Genomic DNA, 17657 nt, shown 5'->3' with positions numbered 1-17657 from the left:
TTATCTAGTTTCCTCTGGAACACCAGGATAGAATTTTTATGAAAAAGAGGAGAATGTTGGAAACACTTAACTGATGAGGCAGAATCAGCAGAATGTAAAGATAATTAACATGGCTCTAACACCCATAGTCAAAACTCATGATTAATTTCAGGATTGAATGGGCTTTCTCATCTTTTCTGGTAGAGCAATCCAAATCCTAACTACATGATGCATTTAAAATAAATATCCTCATCACTTTTTTGAAAATCACCTTTATTCCGTATCCTCTGATTCTTGACCTTTCCAATGGGAAAAGGTCAAGAATCTCGCCATGTACGTTTGTCTACACACTCCATTATTTTAAATACTTCATCACATCCCCAGTTAACCTCCTCTATTGCAGGGAGAACAACCCCAGATTTTTCAATCTAACCACATAACGAAAGTTACTCATCACCGGAACCAGTCTTCTCATCTTTTTCTAAAGTAAAGTGCCCAGAACTGGATAAGGTACTCCAGTTATGGGTAAAACAATATTTAGTCAAAATTCATCATGATCTTCCATCCTCTTGTAGTCTGTACCTGAAATTATAAAGCTCAGAATCTCATATGCATTTTAAGCTGCTTTATCAATAACTGTCAGATTTATGCAGATATCTTCTAATCTTTCTGTTCCTGTATACCTTTTAGACTTTTGTTCTATTATCTCCTCATTTTTCCAAATAAAATGTAATTTTCTGCTTTAAATTTCATTGCTACATGTCTGCAATTCTAGCAGTATGTTTGTATCCTCTTGAAGTGTAGTAGATTCTGTTTAATTGGGGCACATCATGACCAGTACATTTTGGCCCGATTAAGCGGCTGCCCCAATGACTGTGAAGTTTCATGGAAATAGTTAAAAAGGTATTAAAAAAAATCATAGTACATTTAACTGTAACAAATTATGTATTTAAAAGAAATACAGAACAAATTAGAACAGTACCAATAATACTGCAGTACTATAAAACTGTACATTAGTACCTAATAGTTATCGACAGAGGAATTCATCCAGTGTACTCTGGCTCATTCTTTTGAGTGATTGTAAATGAACAAAATCAGTGCAGATACCTAGTGCAAATAATGGACTGCCTTCAGACAATGCTTTCAAAAATTGCATCCTCCAAATCTTCATTTTTATTGTAACATTCAAAATGATTGTCAATACTTCAAATCGTTTCATTTTCACTTCTGGCTGTTTCAGGCATCTCCAATCTGAGTGCTTGAAAGCACAGTGAGCAGAGCAGGTCGGAATTGTCTTATTGCTTATTTCTCACCAATTATCAGTGATGAAGATCACAGCTTTTTCAACATAGTGTCCAAGTAAACTAAGGGAATCCTAGCTATTTTCTCAACCAGTTTTGTTTTTTTAAGAGCTGTCCCTAATATTGAATTGCCCGGAATAACCAGTGACTGAAATCCACTGTATTTTATTACCTTCCCATCAATTCACTGCACTTCTTGTACCCTTGTAGATTTGGGAATTATGTCTGTGCTCCTGTTCAATGTATATGAAAGAAATACAGTCAACCAAATATTAACCCCGGGGGTTAACCTCTGTATGCTGTTCTCCTACCTGAAAACAACCATTCACCTCTGCTTCTTGTCACTTAGCTGGTTTGGAATGCATCTATTAACCCCTTTTATTCCCTAAGACATAGGGGTAGAGTTAGGCTATTTGGCCCATTGGGTCTGTTCTGCCGTTCCATCATGGCTGATTTATTATCCCTCTCAACCTGAATTCTCCTGGATTCTCCCTGTAATCTTTGATGCCCTTATTAATAAAGAAGCTATCAATGTCCACGAAAGATATCCAATAACCTGGCTTTCACAGCAATCTGTAGCAATGAATTCCACAGACTCACTGTCCTCTGGCTAAAGAAATACCTCCTCATATCTGTTCAAAAGGGACATTCAACTAGGTCTTAGACTCCCCCCACTCTAAGAAGAATCATCTTCACATCCACTGTGTCAAGGCTTGTCAATATTCAATAGGTTTCAATGAGATCGTCCTTCATTTTTCTAAAGTCTAACAAATACAGGCCCAGAGCTATCAAATGCTCCTCATATATTAACTCCTTTCCCATGATCTCATTAACCTCCTTCAGACCCTCTCCAATACCAGCACTTCCTTTCTTAGATTAGGGGCCCAAAACTGCTCACAATACTCCCAAGCGCAGTCTGACCAATGACTTATAAAGCCTCAGCATTACATTCATGCTTTTGTATTCTAGTTCTCTCGATATGAATGCTAACGTTGTATCTGCCTTCTTTACTACTGACTCAACATGAATATCCCTTCAAGGTGGAAAGCAAAGCAGCAGACTTTCAAATAGAAATGAATAAAGAAAGAAGGGATGATTTTGATATGATACTTCAAGAGAACCAGAAAAGCATAGTTTAATCTGAAGGGGGAACAACACTTTCTGGCAATGTAGTTTTCAGGCAAAAGGGATAGAATGAAAAAGGCAGTCTTACAGTAGGAATTGATACAGCAGATGCAGTTGGCAATTTTCCACAATATTTGCAGAGGAAGAAGGGAGAAAAAAGTCTACAGAAGTCATCTAGAAAATACTGAAGCTTAAGCAAAAGACCTGATTTTTCTTTATAGAATATTAAGTGGTTATTAAACAAATAACAGGAAATTGTGAGCTGATGCATCTTGAAAGGAATAATACAGAGAGGTAATGTGAAGTAAATGTTAGAATTTAAAACTGGATTCAAGAGCACATAGAACCAGGGAAGTTTGTAAATTTTTGAGAGTGGCAAGTGCAAGTTGATATGACTGAAGGTTGCAGATGCCTTGGAAAGGGTTACAGAGAAAAATCAACGGAGTGAGGGACTTCTGTTTAATGGAAAGATTCAAGATGGTGATTGTTCTTGGTGCGGGAGGGTTTGAATAATGATATTCAAGATTGTTTTCTAAGAGTAAATCAGAAGAAATAATTTCCTGTGGAGGGGGTATGTAGCAAGTTATGATCTAGCATACACTCTGAAAAGGCAGTGAAAGCAGATACATTTATAATTTTTGGAAAAGAAGTGGATATATTATCTAAGAGAAGCATATTGGCAAATTATGGCAAAAGTGCTCAGTGATTGAACAAAATTAATAACTCTTGAAAAGAAGTGGTACAGGTGCATATGGTTCCTTTCTGCATTTCATTATTCAATAATACAAACCAAACTTCAAATAGTTCAAGAGAATATTCTGAAGGACTGCCAGAAATATGAATGTTTGAATCACCTTTTGTGTTCAAAAGTGCTTTTGAAATCTTAATATATCAAATTGTTTTTTTCAGTGTATCATCTTTACTCTTGATGTTTTCTCCCCAGGTTCAGAATCAGGTTTTTTCCAGTTCAAACTGTTCCAGTTTGATCAATAATTTAATCACAAGCCTAATAAATGAATACCATAACATTGAGCCAGAGCTTCTGGGACAGCGTGTTGAAATCTATAAAGTTGGTGCAATTTTAAATGGGGTAAGATACATATGGTCTTTTGTTTTTTAAAAAAGCTTTTATTCATCCTTTTGTAGGATCTTATGTTTTGAAAATTAATGCCACCTAATGTATCTTAATCTTCCTTTTGTATACATGGTCCTTAGGTGCTGTGACTTGGGTGGAGTTTAACAGTATAGTCTACAATTTAGGCCCAAACAGCCCACCAGTGTGGCTTTTGAACATAGAATATAAAATTGGATTTTTTTTATCCTCACTCTCCCTTGACCTTCACTACCATTAATGAGATTGGCAGTAAAGGCTTAGTGTCAAACCTAATACAAAGGTATATGTACTCCAAACAGATTTTAGATAAACTTCTGTTTCAAAATGGTCATGATTGAAAGTGAATCAAATGTTACTTAAATTTTCCCTAATCATCCCTCTTAAATGGAGACTTTTCTGCTAGTAATGATTATGAGAAAGCATTTGAGATTTATACACTAAATTCCTTGAACAGTTGGCAGGAATTTTAGGTAGTATTTTCATATTTGGCATTAATTTTAGTTCAAGCTCTACTTTTAAAAAATCCTCCATGTTAATTATGAACCTCCTACTTGAAACATGTTAAGCCCTTTCTAGTTCCTACCTTGTGGCAAATCTGCATTTTACCTTTCATCACATTCTAGTAATTAGTATTTTAAAAGGAGTGCTTGGGCCAAATACGGCCAGCACAACAGGAGTGACTGAGCTGCAGAGACAGAGACAGTGCTGATATTGACAGTGTGGAAGATGAAGCCTGTCCAGCAGAGGGGTAACATGGAGAGAGAAGCTAGTCAAACAGGGATTCGCAGTGATTTGACTAATTTTGCTTGTTTAATGCCGTAAAATAAAAACTGTAGTCTTTGATTTATTTTTCTATTAACAGGATATTCGAGCTCTTGCTTTGCTGCTTTCTGTACACACACCCAAACTACTGGATTCAGCTCTAATCCAGACACTTCAGGATTTGTTAAACAAATGTAGAACATGTCAGCAACAGAAAAATGCTTTACAGGAGCAAGAAGCAAAAGAAAGGAAGACAAAGGGTGAGTCTAAGAAATTGTTCTTATTGGCTGGAATAGAAGCTAACTACAGGCAGTCCCTGGGTTACGAGCGAGATCTGTTCCTAAGTCTATCTTTAAGTTGAATTTGTAGGTAAGTCAGAACAGGGACATATGGTTCTTATTTAGCGTCAGTTAGTCAAATGTTTGTCTTAGTATATAGTATATATTTTACCATTCTATGCGGAACTTTTCTTTTACTCGTCATAAATGGCCTTGTAGCAGCTGAGGCCCTCGGTAACTGTACGGTAAACTTTGGTGAACCTCTCTGTATTAGGATCTTGCTCCTCTAACTTTGCCATACCTGCTTCAATGAGACAAAAGCTTCAGCTAACTCTTTCGTCAAAAACTTTTTCGGTTCTGGAGTTTTTAGGTCCCAGTCTTCTTCCTAAAACACTACCATCACTTTATCCTTTAAAATTGTTTTGATCGTTAACCGACTGTAGCCTAATGCTTTTCCAATGACTGATGGCATTTCACCTCTTTCCAATCGCTTTATTATTTCCACTTTATTTTCAATCGTGATTATTTTCCTTTTCTTTGATGCATCACCAGCATCAGATTTACACTTTCAAGGCATGGTTACAAGGGTAAATAAGAGAAAAACGTAAGCCAAATACAAAATTACACACTCAACACAGTGTTAATGGCAACGTGATCCGATTTAAAATGGCAGACGACGTTCTCTTTCCTCGAGCTGACGAACTGCTGAAGCCGTGCAATGTTTTCATGAGCGTCACAAAGTAGTGCGCGTGTTCGTTATTACGAACCATTGTATTTAACTCAAATTTTTAATATAATAGGCTTTATGGCAGTCCGTTCATAAGTACAAGTTGTCCGTAAGTTGGACGTTCGTAACCCGGGGGCTGCCTGTATTGCTGGGCACTTCTGTATTGGAATGCATCCTCTCAAAAACGAATAATTGACTTTAATACCAAATACACGTTCCAAATGGAGAGCTGCCAACAAGTTTAAGAAGTTCTCTGAGAGACCTTTTCAACATAACACCAAAGGAATCCAAAATAACTTTAAAGGGAATAAAAGTGGACTAGTTTAGGAAATAAACCAGCAGTTGTAATCCCTTCACGTTCAGGAAGCTACCTTAGCCGAAACAACATGTTTGTCTCCAAGTACAGTTGCAAGAAAAAAATTGTGAATGGTTTGCATTTACTTGGTTTTCTGCACTAATTACTCAAAATATGGTCTGATCTTCATCTAAGTCACAATAATAGATAAACACAGTCTGCCTAAACTAATAACACACAAACAATTGTACTTTTCATGTCTTTTTGAACACATTATTTAATCTTTCACAGTCCAGGCTGGAAAAAGTATGTGAACCCATGTATTTAATAACTGGTAGAACCTCTCTTAGCAGCAAAATCCTCCACCAAACATTTCCTGTAGCCACTATTCAGACTTGCACAATGGCAAGGAGGAATTTTAGACCATTTCTCCATACAAAACTCTTCCAGTTCATCAATATTTCTGGGATACCTTGTATGAACAACCCTCTTGAGGTAATGTCACAGCATCTCTATTGGGTCAAGTTCTGGACTCAGACTTGACCATTCCAAAACATTAATTTTCTTCTTTTAAAAATACTTCAGATTTTCTGCTGTTGATTTACTCTTTTGTTTTGGATCATTGTCTTGTTGCATCATCCAATTTCTATTAAGCTTCAGGTGACGGACCGCTACTCTGACATTCTCCTGTAAAATGTCTTGATACAATTTGGAACTCATTGTTTCCTCAACGATTGCAAGCTGTCCAGGCTCTGCAGCAAAGCAGACCCAAACGATGATGCTCCTTCCACCATGTTTCACAGTTAGGATGAGTTTCTGGTGTTCGTGTGCAGTGCCCTTTTCCCTCCAAACATTGTGGTGTGCACTTCTGCCAAAAAAATTCAACATTTGTCTCATCTGTCCACAGAACCTTGTCCCAGAAGCGTGTGGAACAACCAGGTGGTCTTTTGCAAACTTGAGACGTGCAGCAGTTTTTTTGGAGAGCAGTGGTTTCCTCTGTGGTGTCCTTCCATGAGCACCATTCTTGTTCAGTGTTTTTCTTATCATGGACGTATGATCAGAATCTTTTCCAAGTTCTAGAGATTTTGCAGGTCTTTTGGTGTTACCTTTGGGTTCTTTTTCACCTCCTTCAGCATTGCATGTTGTGCTCTTGGTGTGATCTTTGCAGGACGCCCACGCCTAGTGAGAGTAGCAACAGCACTGAATTCCCTCCATTTAGAAACATAGAAACATAGAAACATAGAAAATAGGTGCAGGAGTAGGCCATTCGGCCCTTCGAGCCTGCACCGCCATTTATTATGATCATGGCTGATCATCCAACTCAGAACCCAGCCTTCCCTCCATACCCCCTGACCCCTGTAGCCACAAGGGCCATATCTAACTTCCTTTTAAACATAGCTAATGAACTGGCCTCAACAGTTTGCTGTGGCAGAGAATTCCACAGATTCACCACTCTCTGTGTGAAGAAGTTTTTCCTAACCTCGGTCCTAAAAGGCTTCCCCTCTATCCTCAAACTGTGACCCCTCGTTCTAGACCTCCCCAACATCGGGAACAATCTTCCTGCATCTAGCCTGTCCAATCCCTTTAGGATCTTATACGTTTCAATCAGATCCCCCCTCAATCTTCTAAATTCCAACGAGTACAAGCCCAGTTCCCCGGTCTCTCTCTCCCTCCTTTTTTAAAAAGTGGGGTTACATTAGCCACCCTCCAATCCTCAGGAACTAGTCCAGAATCTAACGAGTTTTGAAAAATTATCACTAATGCATCCACTATTTCTTGGGCCACTTCCTTAAGCACTCTGGGATGCAGACCATCTGGCCCTGGGGATTTATCTGCCTTCAATCCCTTCAATTTACCTAACACCACTTCCCTACTAACATGTATTTCGCTCAGTTCCTCCATCTCACTGGACCCTCTGTCCCTTACTATTTCTGGAAGATTATTTATGTCCTCCTTAGTGAAGACAGAACCAAAGTAATTATTCAATTGGTCTGCCATGTCCTTGCTCCCCATAATCAATTCACCTGTTTCTGTTTGCAGGGGACCTACATTTGTCTTTATCAGTCTTTTGTAGACATTTTCTCTTCCTGTGGACTGATGAACACTCAGGTCTTTAGAAATGCTATTGTAGCCTTTTGCAGCTTCATGCCTTTCTACAATTCTTCTTCTAAAGTCCTCTGAAAGTTGCTTTGATCGAGGCACAGTGCACATAAACAGATCTTTCTTGAGAAGAGCAAGCTCGGTCAGTAGCCTGACTTTGTCTGTCTTTTAATTGGGCAGGGCACCTCTACAACCTACACCTCGGATCTCATCTCATTTATTGGAACAACTGACTCCAAATAGCTTTTGTAGTAGGCAATACCCCAGAGGTTCACATACTTCTTTGAACCTAAGCTGTGATTGTTTAAATGTTAAACAATTTAAACAGTATTAATGAGATTAAGTTCAATTGTTTGTGTTATTAGTGAGAAACAGATTGTGTTTGTCTGTTATTGTGACTGATAAAGATAGACCACATTTTATGAGTAATTAATGTTGAAAACCAGGTTTAAAAACTTTTTCTTGCAACTGTCCATTAAATCAAAACAATCCATCATTCCTTTATTAAAATTATAGCTGAGAGTGAAATCAGTTCCATTTAAAGTACTCAAAAATAATGGAATAACTGTATTTCAGTAAAAGTAATGAGTGCATGGGCATATTTGATATGCGAACCAAAATTAAAATAGTAAACTTGTTCTAATTTTTATAGTAAAATTTTCTAAGAGTATCAAATAACAAACAAGTTTTCAAATAGAATGTTATTATAAAAATAAATTTGGAGACTTGTATAACTGCAAAGAAAAATAGCCTTTTTTGTACTTCGAAATTAGCAACAGAAGGTGAGGGACTTTTTTCCCCTGTGGATTGCACTATAGATCCACTACCTGCAAAAAGTATTCACCTCACCCCCCCCAGAAGATTTCATGTTTTATTGTTTTACAGTATTGAATCACAGTGGATTTAATTTGGCTTTTTTGACACTGATCAACAGAAAAAGACTCTTTCATGTCAAAGTGAAAACAGATCTCTACAAAGTAATCTAAATTAGTTACAAATATAAAACACAAAATAATTGATTGCATAAGTATTCACCCCACCCCAGCCCCCCTTAATGTGACACACCAAAGCATCATTGGTGCAGCCAGTTGGTTTCAGAAGTCACATAATTAGTTGAATAGAAATTACCATGTACAGTCAAGGTGTTTCAATTGGTTGTAGTAAAGATATACCTGTATCTGGAAGGTCCAACTGCTGGTAAGTCAGTATCCTGGCAAAAACTACACCATGAAGATAAAAGAACACTCCAAGCAACTCCTTGAAAAGGTTATTGAAAAGCACAAGTCAGGAGATAAATACAAGAAAATTTCCAAGCCACTGAATAACCTTCGGAGTACAGTTAAGTCAGTCATCAAGAAATGGAAGGAATATGGCACAGCTATAAATCTGCCTAAAGCAGGCGGTCTACAACTACTGAGTGACCTTGCAAGTAGGGGGCTATTGAGGGAGGCCACCAAGAGACCTATGACAACTCTGGAGGAGTTACAAGCTTCAGTGGCTGAGATGGGATACACTGCGCATACAACAACTGTTGCTCGGGTTCTTCACCAATTGAGCTTTTTGGAGAGTGGCAAAGAGAAAACCACTGTTGGAAAAAAAGACTCATATGAAGTCTCAGCTACAGTTTGCCAGAAGGCATGTGAGAGACTCTCAAGTCCGTTGGAAGAAGGTTCTATGGTCTGATAAAACCAAAATTGAGCTTCTTGGCCATTAGGTTGAACGCTATGTTTGGTATAAGCCAAGCACCGCACATCAAAAACACACCGTCCCTACCGTGAAGCATGGTGGTAACTGCATCACGCTGTGGGGATACTTCACTGCAGCAGGTCTGGAAGGTTTGTGAAGGTAGAGGGTAAAATGAATGCAGCAAAGTACAGGGAAATCCTGGAGGAAAACTTGATGCAGTCTGCAAGAGAACAGTGACTTGGGAGATTTGTTTTGTAGCAAGACAATGACTCTAAGCATAAAGCCCACAGGAATGGCTGAAAAACAACAAAGTTAATGTTCTGGAGTGGCCAAATTAGAGTCCAGACCTCAATCCAATAGAGAATTTGTGGGTGGACTTGAAAAGGGTTGTTCACTCACAATCCTTGTGCAGTCTGACAGAGCTTGAGCAGTTTTTTAAAGAAGAATGGGTAAAAGTTGCAGTGTCCAGATGCACAAGGCTGGGAGAGAACTATCCAGACAAACTCAAGGCTATAATTGCTGCCAAAGTTGCATCTATTAACTACTGACTTGAAGGGGGTGAGTAATTATGCAATCAATTATTTTGTGTTTAATAATTGTAATTTGTAATTCATATATATCACTTTTATAGAGATCTGTTTTCACTCTGACAAGGAAGAGTCTTTTTCTGTTGAACAGTGTCAAAAAAGCCAAATTAAATCCACTGTGATTCAGTGTTATAAAACAATAAAATTGAAATCTTCCAAGGGGTGGGGGGTGAATACTTTTTATAGGCACTGTATCTACTTAATGAGAAGGAAGTGACAATATTTTAATAATTAGCAAATGCGCTGCATTAGTAAAAGCTAAATTAATAACTTGAATCAAAACAAAACATGCCAGAAACACTCAGCAGGTTAGGCATCATATGTGAAATGAAACGTGGAGTTAACTGTTAAGGTCATGGAGCAAAAACCTGCTGGGGGAGCTCACCAGGTCAGATAGCACCTGTTGAGGGAAATGCACAGTTGATGTTTCAAGTCAAGATCCTTCATCTGGATTGGAGTAGAGGGGAAGATAGAGAATATGAAGAGGAGAGAAGAAGGGTTGGAGCAAGAGCTGTTAAGTGATATGGTGGATCCATGTGGTGAGGGGTTGATTGGTAGATGGAGTCAGGTGGGAAAGGGAAAGATAGAGATGAGATGATAAGTAGAGATGATAAAGGCAATAAGTTATGGAATCTGAGAAGAATGGAAAGTGAAGAGTGGAATCAAATAGAGTGAAGAGTGGAATAAAGGATTATGGTGGGTAGATGGGGACAATGGGCAAGGTGGACTGGGGACTCTAGGAGGAGCATGTGGGTGATGGGCAAAAGTAGGTGGGGAAGTTGTGTTGAGGAAACGCTATGTATGGGACAGCCTTGGTAGATCAGAAGAAAGAAAGGGAATGAGTTGGGAGGAGGTTACCATAAATTGGAGCATTCAAGTTCATTGCATTATTCAGGTGAATAAGAGGTGCTGTTCCTTTAGTTTATGTTGGGCCCCACCCTAGTGGGGTGAGGATGCCAAGGACAGATAGGTCTGTGTGGGAATGGGAAAGGGAATTAAAATTATTTGTAACCATGGGTTTACCTCATTAGTGATTTTCACTATACTTTTCCTGATCTTCTCTGCAAATTAAAACTGACCTGTGTTCCCTCTTTCCTAGTTCAGACCAATTACCTTTGATCTGCAACTTTAACTCTATTTCTCTTCCATAGATATTGCCAGGCCTGCTAAGTGTTTCTAGCATTTCTTTGTTTCAATCTTTCACCACTTCTATCAGTCTATGTTAAAATAGCATTATGTTGTGCCATTAAGATTTTTTATATGTTTAGAGGTTTTGGAACTGTTGGAATAATCATTCTAGAAATAAATATAGACTCTTGCCTTGGCATCAAAACGTAAAATAATACACAAATCACAGTAGTTGTGTCATTTTGTAACCTTATTTTAAATGATTGTTCTCATTACTTCAGGTCAAAGAGTAATGGTGCAAGGTGATAAAGATTAGTTTAAATAAGTATATAGAAGGTCATACTGGAAAAGATGCAATGGAAACATAATCACTGTTAGAAACAGTCAAGTACTGAGAATGTTGAAAATCAGAAATAAAATGCTGCCTATCTGAAATCATTGAGCACGATATTGATTTATAAAGACTACGGTGTGCTGAGGCAAAAGATGAGATATTTTGCCTTAAGCTTACATTATACTTCATTGAAATAGTATTGGAGGTCAGGGAAGAATTAAAAAGACAGACTTCTGGAAGCTCAAGGTCACATGTACTGAACAGAGGTGTTCTGCAAAATATCACTCAGTTTAGGTTTGGTCTTCCTCATAAGCAGCAGTTGCAGAGAACTACATTGAAAACAATAGATCACTGCTTCATTTAAAATTGTTCGGACCCTGAGCAGTGAAAAGGAAGTGGCTATATGGGCTGATGTAACATATTCTGTTGTTGCGTAGTGAGGTGCCACAGGAAGGACAGTGATTTTGTTAGAAATGAGGGAATAAACCATGGTGCTTTAGAGGGAAATGTCCCCTTGCAATACTGATAAGGAAAGAGAAGAGAAAATGTGCTTGTTGGTGACATTATATTGGATTGCCTGAAATTGTGAAGAGGACAGCATGTAGCATAGTGGCTACAGTGCCAGTGATCGAGGTTCAATTCCCACCTCTATCTGTAAGAAGGTGATACATTTTCTCTGTGACTGCATGGGTTCCATCTGGGTGCACTGGTTTTCTCCCACATTCCAAAAACGTTGAGTTAGTAACTTGTGGTCATGCTGTGTTGGTGCTCAATACATGGCAACACCTTGTGGTCTAGCCCCCAGCACATCCTCAGACTCTGTTGGTCATTGATGCAAGCAACACATTTCACTCTATTTTTTGTTTTTTTTATGTACATGTGACAAATAAGCTAATCTTCATAAATCTTTATAATTTGCAAAATGTGAAGGCTAGTGGGCTTGGAAAGTGAGAACAAGGAGAATCGTGTCATAACTCTAGAAATGGTAAGAGAAGGAGTAGGTGCTGGAAATAGAATGGGCTATATCTGGGGCCTACTGCCAAAGAGAATGGAATAGGGTCGGTTAGGTAGATTCATGGAAAAAGTTCTAATTGAAGTCGGCTTGGGGGGCAGAGGACTTGCCGTGGATATTAGTTACTGGCCTGTGTTCTAAAATACAAATAGAGAATCAAAGAAAGAAAAAGATTCAGAGATATAATGTGTGCAAGGGTTGGTGGAATGTTCTAGTTTAGGATCAGAGCAAGAGGTAATGCCAGTTCTATCTTCAGTGTTCTGGAAGAAGGGCCTTAGTAGTAAAACAGGTGCTGCTTGAGCATTTTACACTGCAGTTGTGATGTAGAATTTCTCACTCCATCTTATCTGGAGATATTCCTTCTAAATACCTCCCTCCTTATATAGACAATGCTGGAAAAATCTCAGCAGGTTAAGAAGGCCCTGTACTAAAATAAACAGTTAAAATTTCAGATGAATGACATTTCATCAGAAACAAGTAAACCTTCAAATTTATAACCTTACAGCTTGTTTTTGTCCTATGATAGGTATTTTGTCGTCCCCTGAATCTAGATTTTTTTTCTACCTGTTCAGACTACCCCATCTACATCTTGGTACCACTTTTTCTTTGAAGTTTCCACTTTCCTGTTCTCTACTGTTTTACCATGGCCATCTAGTTCTTCTACTCTTCCATTCACTCCACCAGGGCAACTTGAGATCCTTTGCTTCTTCCTCGAGTGGAGGGCCATTGACCACCACTTCTCTCTTAAGCTTGTCTCAACTTGTTCCAGCATTGAATAAATTCTCATTTTATTGAGTTCTTCCAAATAAGTCCTCGGTAATCCTGCCTCTTTGGGATATGTGGAATATTTTGTTTCATTTCTGCTTTGGTGACCCCCCCCCATTTCTTTTTTTTTTGCTGCATTAATAACTCTAAAGATGCTACTTAATTATCAGAGTTTCTCTTCCTTTGTTGATGTGTATGGGCTTCCATTATATTACTTTTAATATGTATACCTTTTTCAACCAAGTACAAATGGACTCCACATGAATAAATAGTAGGCATAGTCATACTTCATTGATCCCAGGGGAAATTGTTTTTCGTTACAGTTGCACCATAAATAATTAAATAGTAATAAAACCATAAACAGTTAGATAGTAATATGTAAATTATGCCAGGAAATAAGTCCAGGACCAGCCCATTGGCTCAGGGTGTCTGACCCTCCAAGGGAGGAGTTGTAAAGTTTGATGGCCACAGGCAGGAATGACTTCCTATGACGCTCTGTGTTGCATCTTGGTGGAATGAGTCTCTGGCTGAATGTACTCCTGTGCCCAACCAGTACATTATGTAGTGGATGGGAGACATTGTCCAAGATGGCACGCAACTTGGACAGCATCCTCTTTTCAGACACCACCGTCAGAGAGTCCAGTTCCATCCCCATAACATCACTGGCCTTACGAATGCGTTTGTTGATTCTGTTGGTGTCTGCTACCCTCAGTCTGCTGCCCCAGCACACAACAGGCAGTGGCCACCAAAGACTCGTAGAACATCCTCAGCATCGTCCAGCAGATGTTAAAGGACCTCAGTCTCCTCAGGAAGTAGCGACGGCTCTGACCCTTCTTGTAGACAGCCTCAGTGTTCTTTGACCACCAGTCCAGTTTATTGTCAATTCATATCCCCAGGTGTTTATAATCCTCCACCATGTTCACACTGACCGCCTGGATGGAAACGGGGTCACCTGTACCTTAGCTCTCCTCAGGTCTACCACCAGCTCCTTAGTCTTTTTCACATTGAGCTGCAGATAATTCTGCTCACACCATGTGACAAAAGTTTCCTACCGTAGCCCTGTACTCAGCCTCATCTCCCTTGCTGATGCATCCAACTATGGCAGAGTCATCAGAAAACTTATGAAGATGACACAACTCCGTGCAGCAATTGAAGTCCGAGGTGTAAATGGTGAAGAGAAAGGGAGACAAGACAGTCCCCTGTGGAGCCCTTGACCATATTTGTTCCGTTTTTCCCACTTTTGCTTGCTTCTCTCCTGTTAGAATCAAGACTGCATTTCTTTTTCCTCATCTTCTATCTCTTCCAATTCTACATTTAACACAATGCTTATTATAATTGTTGATATTTTTTGTTGAGTTTGTAGCACCAGATATATCTTCCCTGTCCTTTTGGACATTCCAAAAAGATCATTTCCTTTGTGACGCCTTGGTTCGTTCCTTCATTTCCAGCCATGTCTACCAGTTTGCTGCTCATGATGTGCTCTCCTTGTTGTGAATGACCCTGACATTTTGGTTCCCTCTTAGTTTAATACTCCACTCAATTTTTATTTTAATTAATGCGTCCTTGGCCTCCAAACTGTTTCAGTGAAGCCCAATTTAAGTTTGAAGAAAAGCATCCAACTTCTGACAGGGTACAGCATGATTTTCCACATTGACCTCAAGAATTTCAGAGAACCATCATTTAATTTAATATTGCCAACACTGAGAATTTACCTTTGGTAACTTCATATAATCTCCTCGTTTCTACTTATTTAAACTGTTTTTAGGCTGACTTTTTGTTTTTTTTTGTGTCCTATTTCATCGATATTGCCAGGCCTGCTAAATGTTTCTAGTGATTCTTTGTTTTAATCTCTGATTTCATTCTTCCACCATTTCTATCAGTGTGTGTTAAAACAGCAATAGATCATGCCATGACTTCACACTGTCAACCCACTTCTTTATTTGGTCTCTCTCACCTTCCAGGTACCACATATATGCTTGATCTCTGCTCTCCTTTCATTGAATCATAAAGCCTGTTGGTCGAAAATTTATATGACTAAATGTGTTTTATTTTTGGAATATTATTATTTTATCACTCTTTCCCAATATTTGTTTATGAAATACATGAGGTTTACATGTTTTCCCCTTTTTTTTTAATAGATGATGAAGGAGCCACTCCTGTTAAAAGGAGACGTGTAAGCAGTGATGAAGAACATCCGCTGGACAACAGCACAGGACATAGCACGCCCAGCGACACTCGGACAGAACCTAGGGATGCATTAACCCCCGGCAGTACCTCAGACACTGAAACTAGAGACTCAACAGTCATTGATCCAGGCACCGAGCAAGACCCACCAACCCCTGATCCTATTTCTATTAAAGAAGATAAATTGGAAGTTTCTTCCTTGAGTGCACATGAGACATTAATCAGCAATAGGCCCCAGGACACTGTAGAACAATTGCAGGGAGATGATGCAGCAGACAATTGTAAAGTGGTGAAGGAACTACTAAGTTCAGAAAAGGAAACTAGTGTGAATGAAGATGATTCTGACTCTCCCTCTACACCACCACCTGCTGCTACAGTTTTATCTGATCTGACTGACCTTAGGAACTGTGAGGCTCAAAATCTGGCGTCATTTGACCCAGAAACAGGTTTATCCAACAGCTGTACCCATTCCAGAGGACTTTTTAACATGCAACAGCAGGACCTTTTAGATAATTTGTGCAGGACCATTGAATCTACTATTAGTGCAGTCACACGAATATTGAGCAGAGGGAACCAACCCACTTCTTGATGAGACTACTAGCATGACTAGTTTTGTCCTTTTAAATACAGTTTGAGTTTAGTTTAATTCTGTTCTGCCTGTTGAATATGATGCTTTGTGCTTCACTGTCAAGTGACATTTTTCTTGCTTGAATGCCTGTTAGCTATTTGTATGAAGAAGCATCTCAGCCATGAGAGAAATCCAGTGTGTTGCGGTTATGCGCTTGAAGATGTGATAAGTGGAAAACTAAACACAAATTTCTAGATAACTTAATGCAAAGGCATTTACAGCATATTTCTCAAGGGAAATCATATTAATGGTCAGCTTTTACATATAAGTAATTTGTTGTGGCTTTTCATCCAGATTTGGGGTGTATCTAGGTGTGAAGGGTTACGGAGATTTTTGTTCTTCTCACATTGTATGATGTAATTTAAAATATTGCATTTTTACTGTGTATAATATTGTGTCTTTTGTTGCCGGTTTTTGTACTCTATTAAGGAGGCCAAGTTGCCTCAAATCTCCGTGGTTCTATTATCCAAATTAAGTTGTTTACTTGTATACTAAACCAACCACGATTAATTTGATTCTGTTAAGAATCCTCTGTAGACATGAACTGGCATAAATAACGTGCTTTATCTGACAGGTTTCCCATGGTGGAAATAAAGCACACAAAATAAAAATTGGAACTTTATATTGTTCTCCATGTTTTTTTGATGCACACAAATTGCCAAATGTTATGAATAAAATGAAGACAATAATGGATTAATATTTGAACTATTACAAAATTAAAATGAAAATTACACTGGTTCATTCTCATTTTGTTGATTGTAATGAATGGAAAATCAGTAATTTCACAGTAGTGTTTTCAAACAAAGTGGATTTAATTCATTTCTAACTATTGAGGTATTTATTCATAACTATTTATAAAAATCACTGCTGTATCAAAACCCATAAGCATTTATTAGAATTTCCTTTCGATTACTCTGATACCATTGTAAGTCATACCAGCAGCTGCATTTCAATTCATCTTGAACTAGGTACTTCAAGTGCGCATGGTCTAAACATCTTTAATGTTGAGGATTATTTGCTGTATTGAACATATAGATGTATGATGCACAATGAAAAGGTGAGTTCTATCAATATCCTGAGTTTTTATTATTAATTTTTTTTAATATTGTGCTAATGGGGAGTTGTATTGCCATAATTGTTAATTAGAGATAGTCCAGTCAATAAAATTAATGTGGAAATATACATGAATGGATAACAAAATAAAAAGAGCATTGAACAACGTGTGATATTTCAGAATTGTAGTTTGGCAAAGGGATTTATATGGAATACACAATAAAAGTCTCTTTATTTTTCTTTATTTATTGAACTCGAGTGCAGAATAGGCCTTTCCAGCCCTTCGAGTTGTGCTACTCAGCAGTAGCCTGATTTAATCCTAACCCTCATCACATGACAATTTACAATGACCAATGAACCTACCAACCAATACATCTTTGGACTGTGGGAGGAAACCAGAGCACCCGAAGGAACCCTACGTGGTCACAGGGAGAGCGTACGAATTTACAGGCAACAGGAATTAAACATGGGCTGCCTACACTGTAAAGCATTGCGCTAACCACCAGGCTACCATGTTTGTTTGTTCTAATTCCAGAGTGAAAACTTTGATGGGTCCTGTTAACAAAAGGATGCTTTCTATATAGGAAAGTGGTCTGAAA

The 17657-nt window shown here is 38.4% G+C and overlaps 1 protein-coding gene across 10 annotated transcripts in view; it reads left to right on the top strand.

The window, feature by feature from the left end:
• Positions 1-16705, top strand: part of usp34 (ubiquitin specific peptidase 34) — a 292582-nt gene extending 275877 nt beyond the window's left edge. For 6 of the 10 annotated variants that reach the window (XM_063055968.1, XM_063055966.1, XM_063055960.1 and 3 more), the window contains 3 exons: positions 3349-3495; positions 4382-4541; positions 15332-16704. In XM_063055968.1, coding sequence (XP_062912038.1) covers positions 3349-3495; positions 4382-4541; positions 15332-15966 — 942 coding nt within the window. In that variant the 3' untranslated portion in view covers positions 15967-16704. Of the gene's footprint in view, positions 1-3348; positions 3496-4381; positions 4542-15331 lie in introns of all 10 variants that reach the window. The other 4 variants (XM_063055969.1, XM_063055963.1, XM_063055961.1 and 1 more) reach the window with 1 other exon arrangement.
• Positions 16706-17657: the final 952 nt, after the last annotated feature.

Source organism: Mobula hypostoma, chromosome 8 (assembly GCF_963921235.1).
Source record: "Mobula hypostoma chromosome 8, sMobHyp1.1, whole genome shotgun sequence".
Classification (NCBI taxonomy): Eukaryota; Metazoa; Chordata; class Chondrichthyes; order Myliobatiformes; family Myliobatidae; genus Mobula; species Mobula hypostoma.
This window is presented reverse-complemented; position numbering and strand designations above follow the sequence as displayed.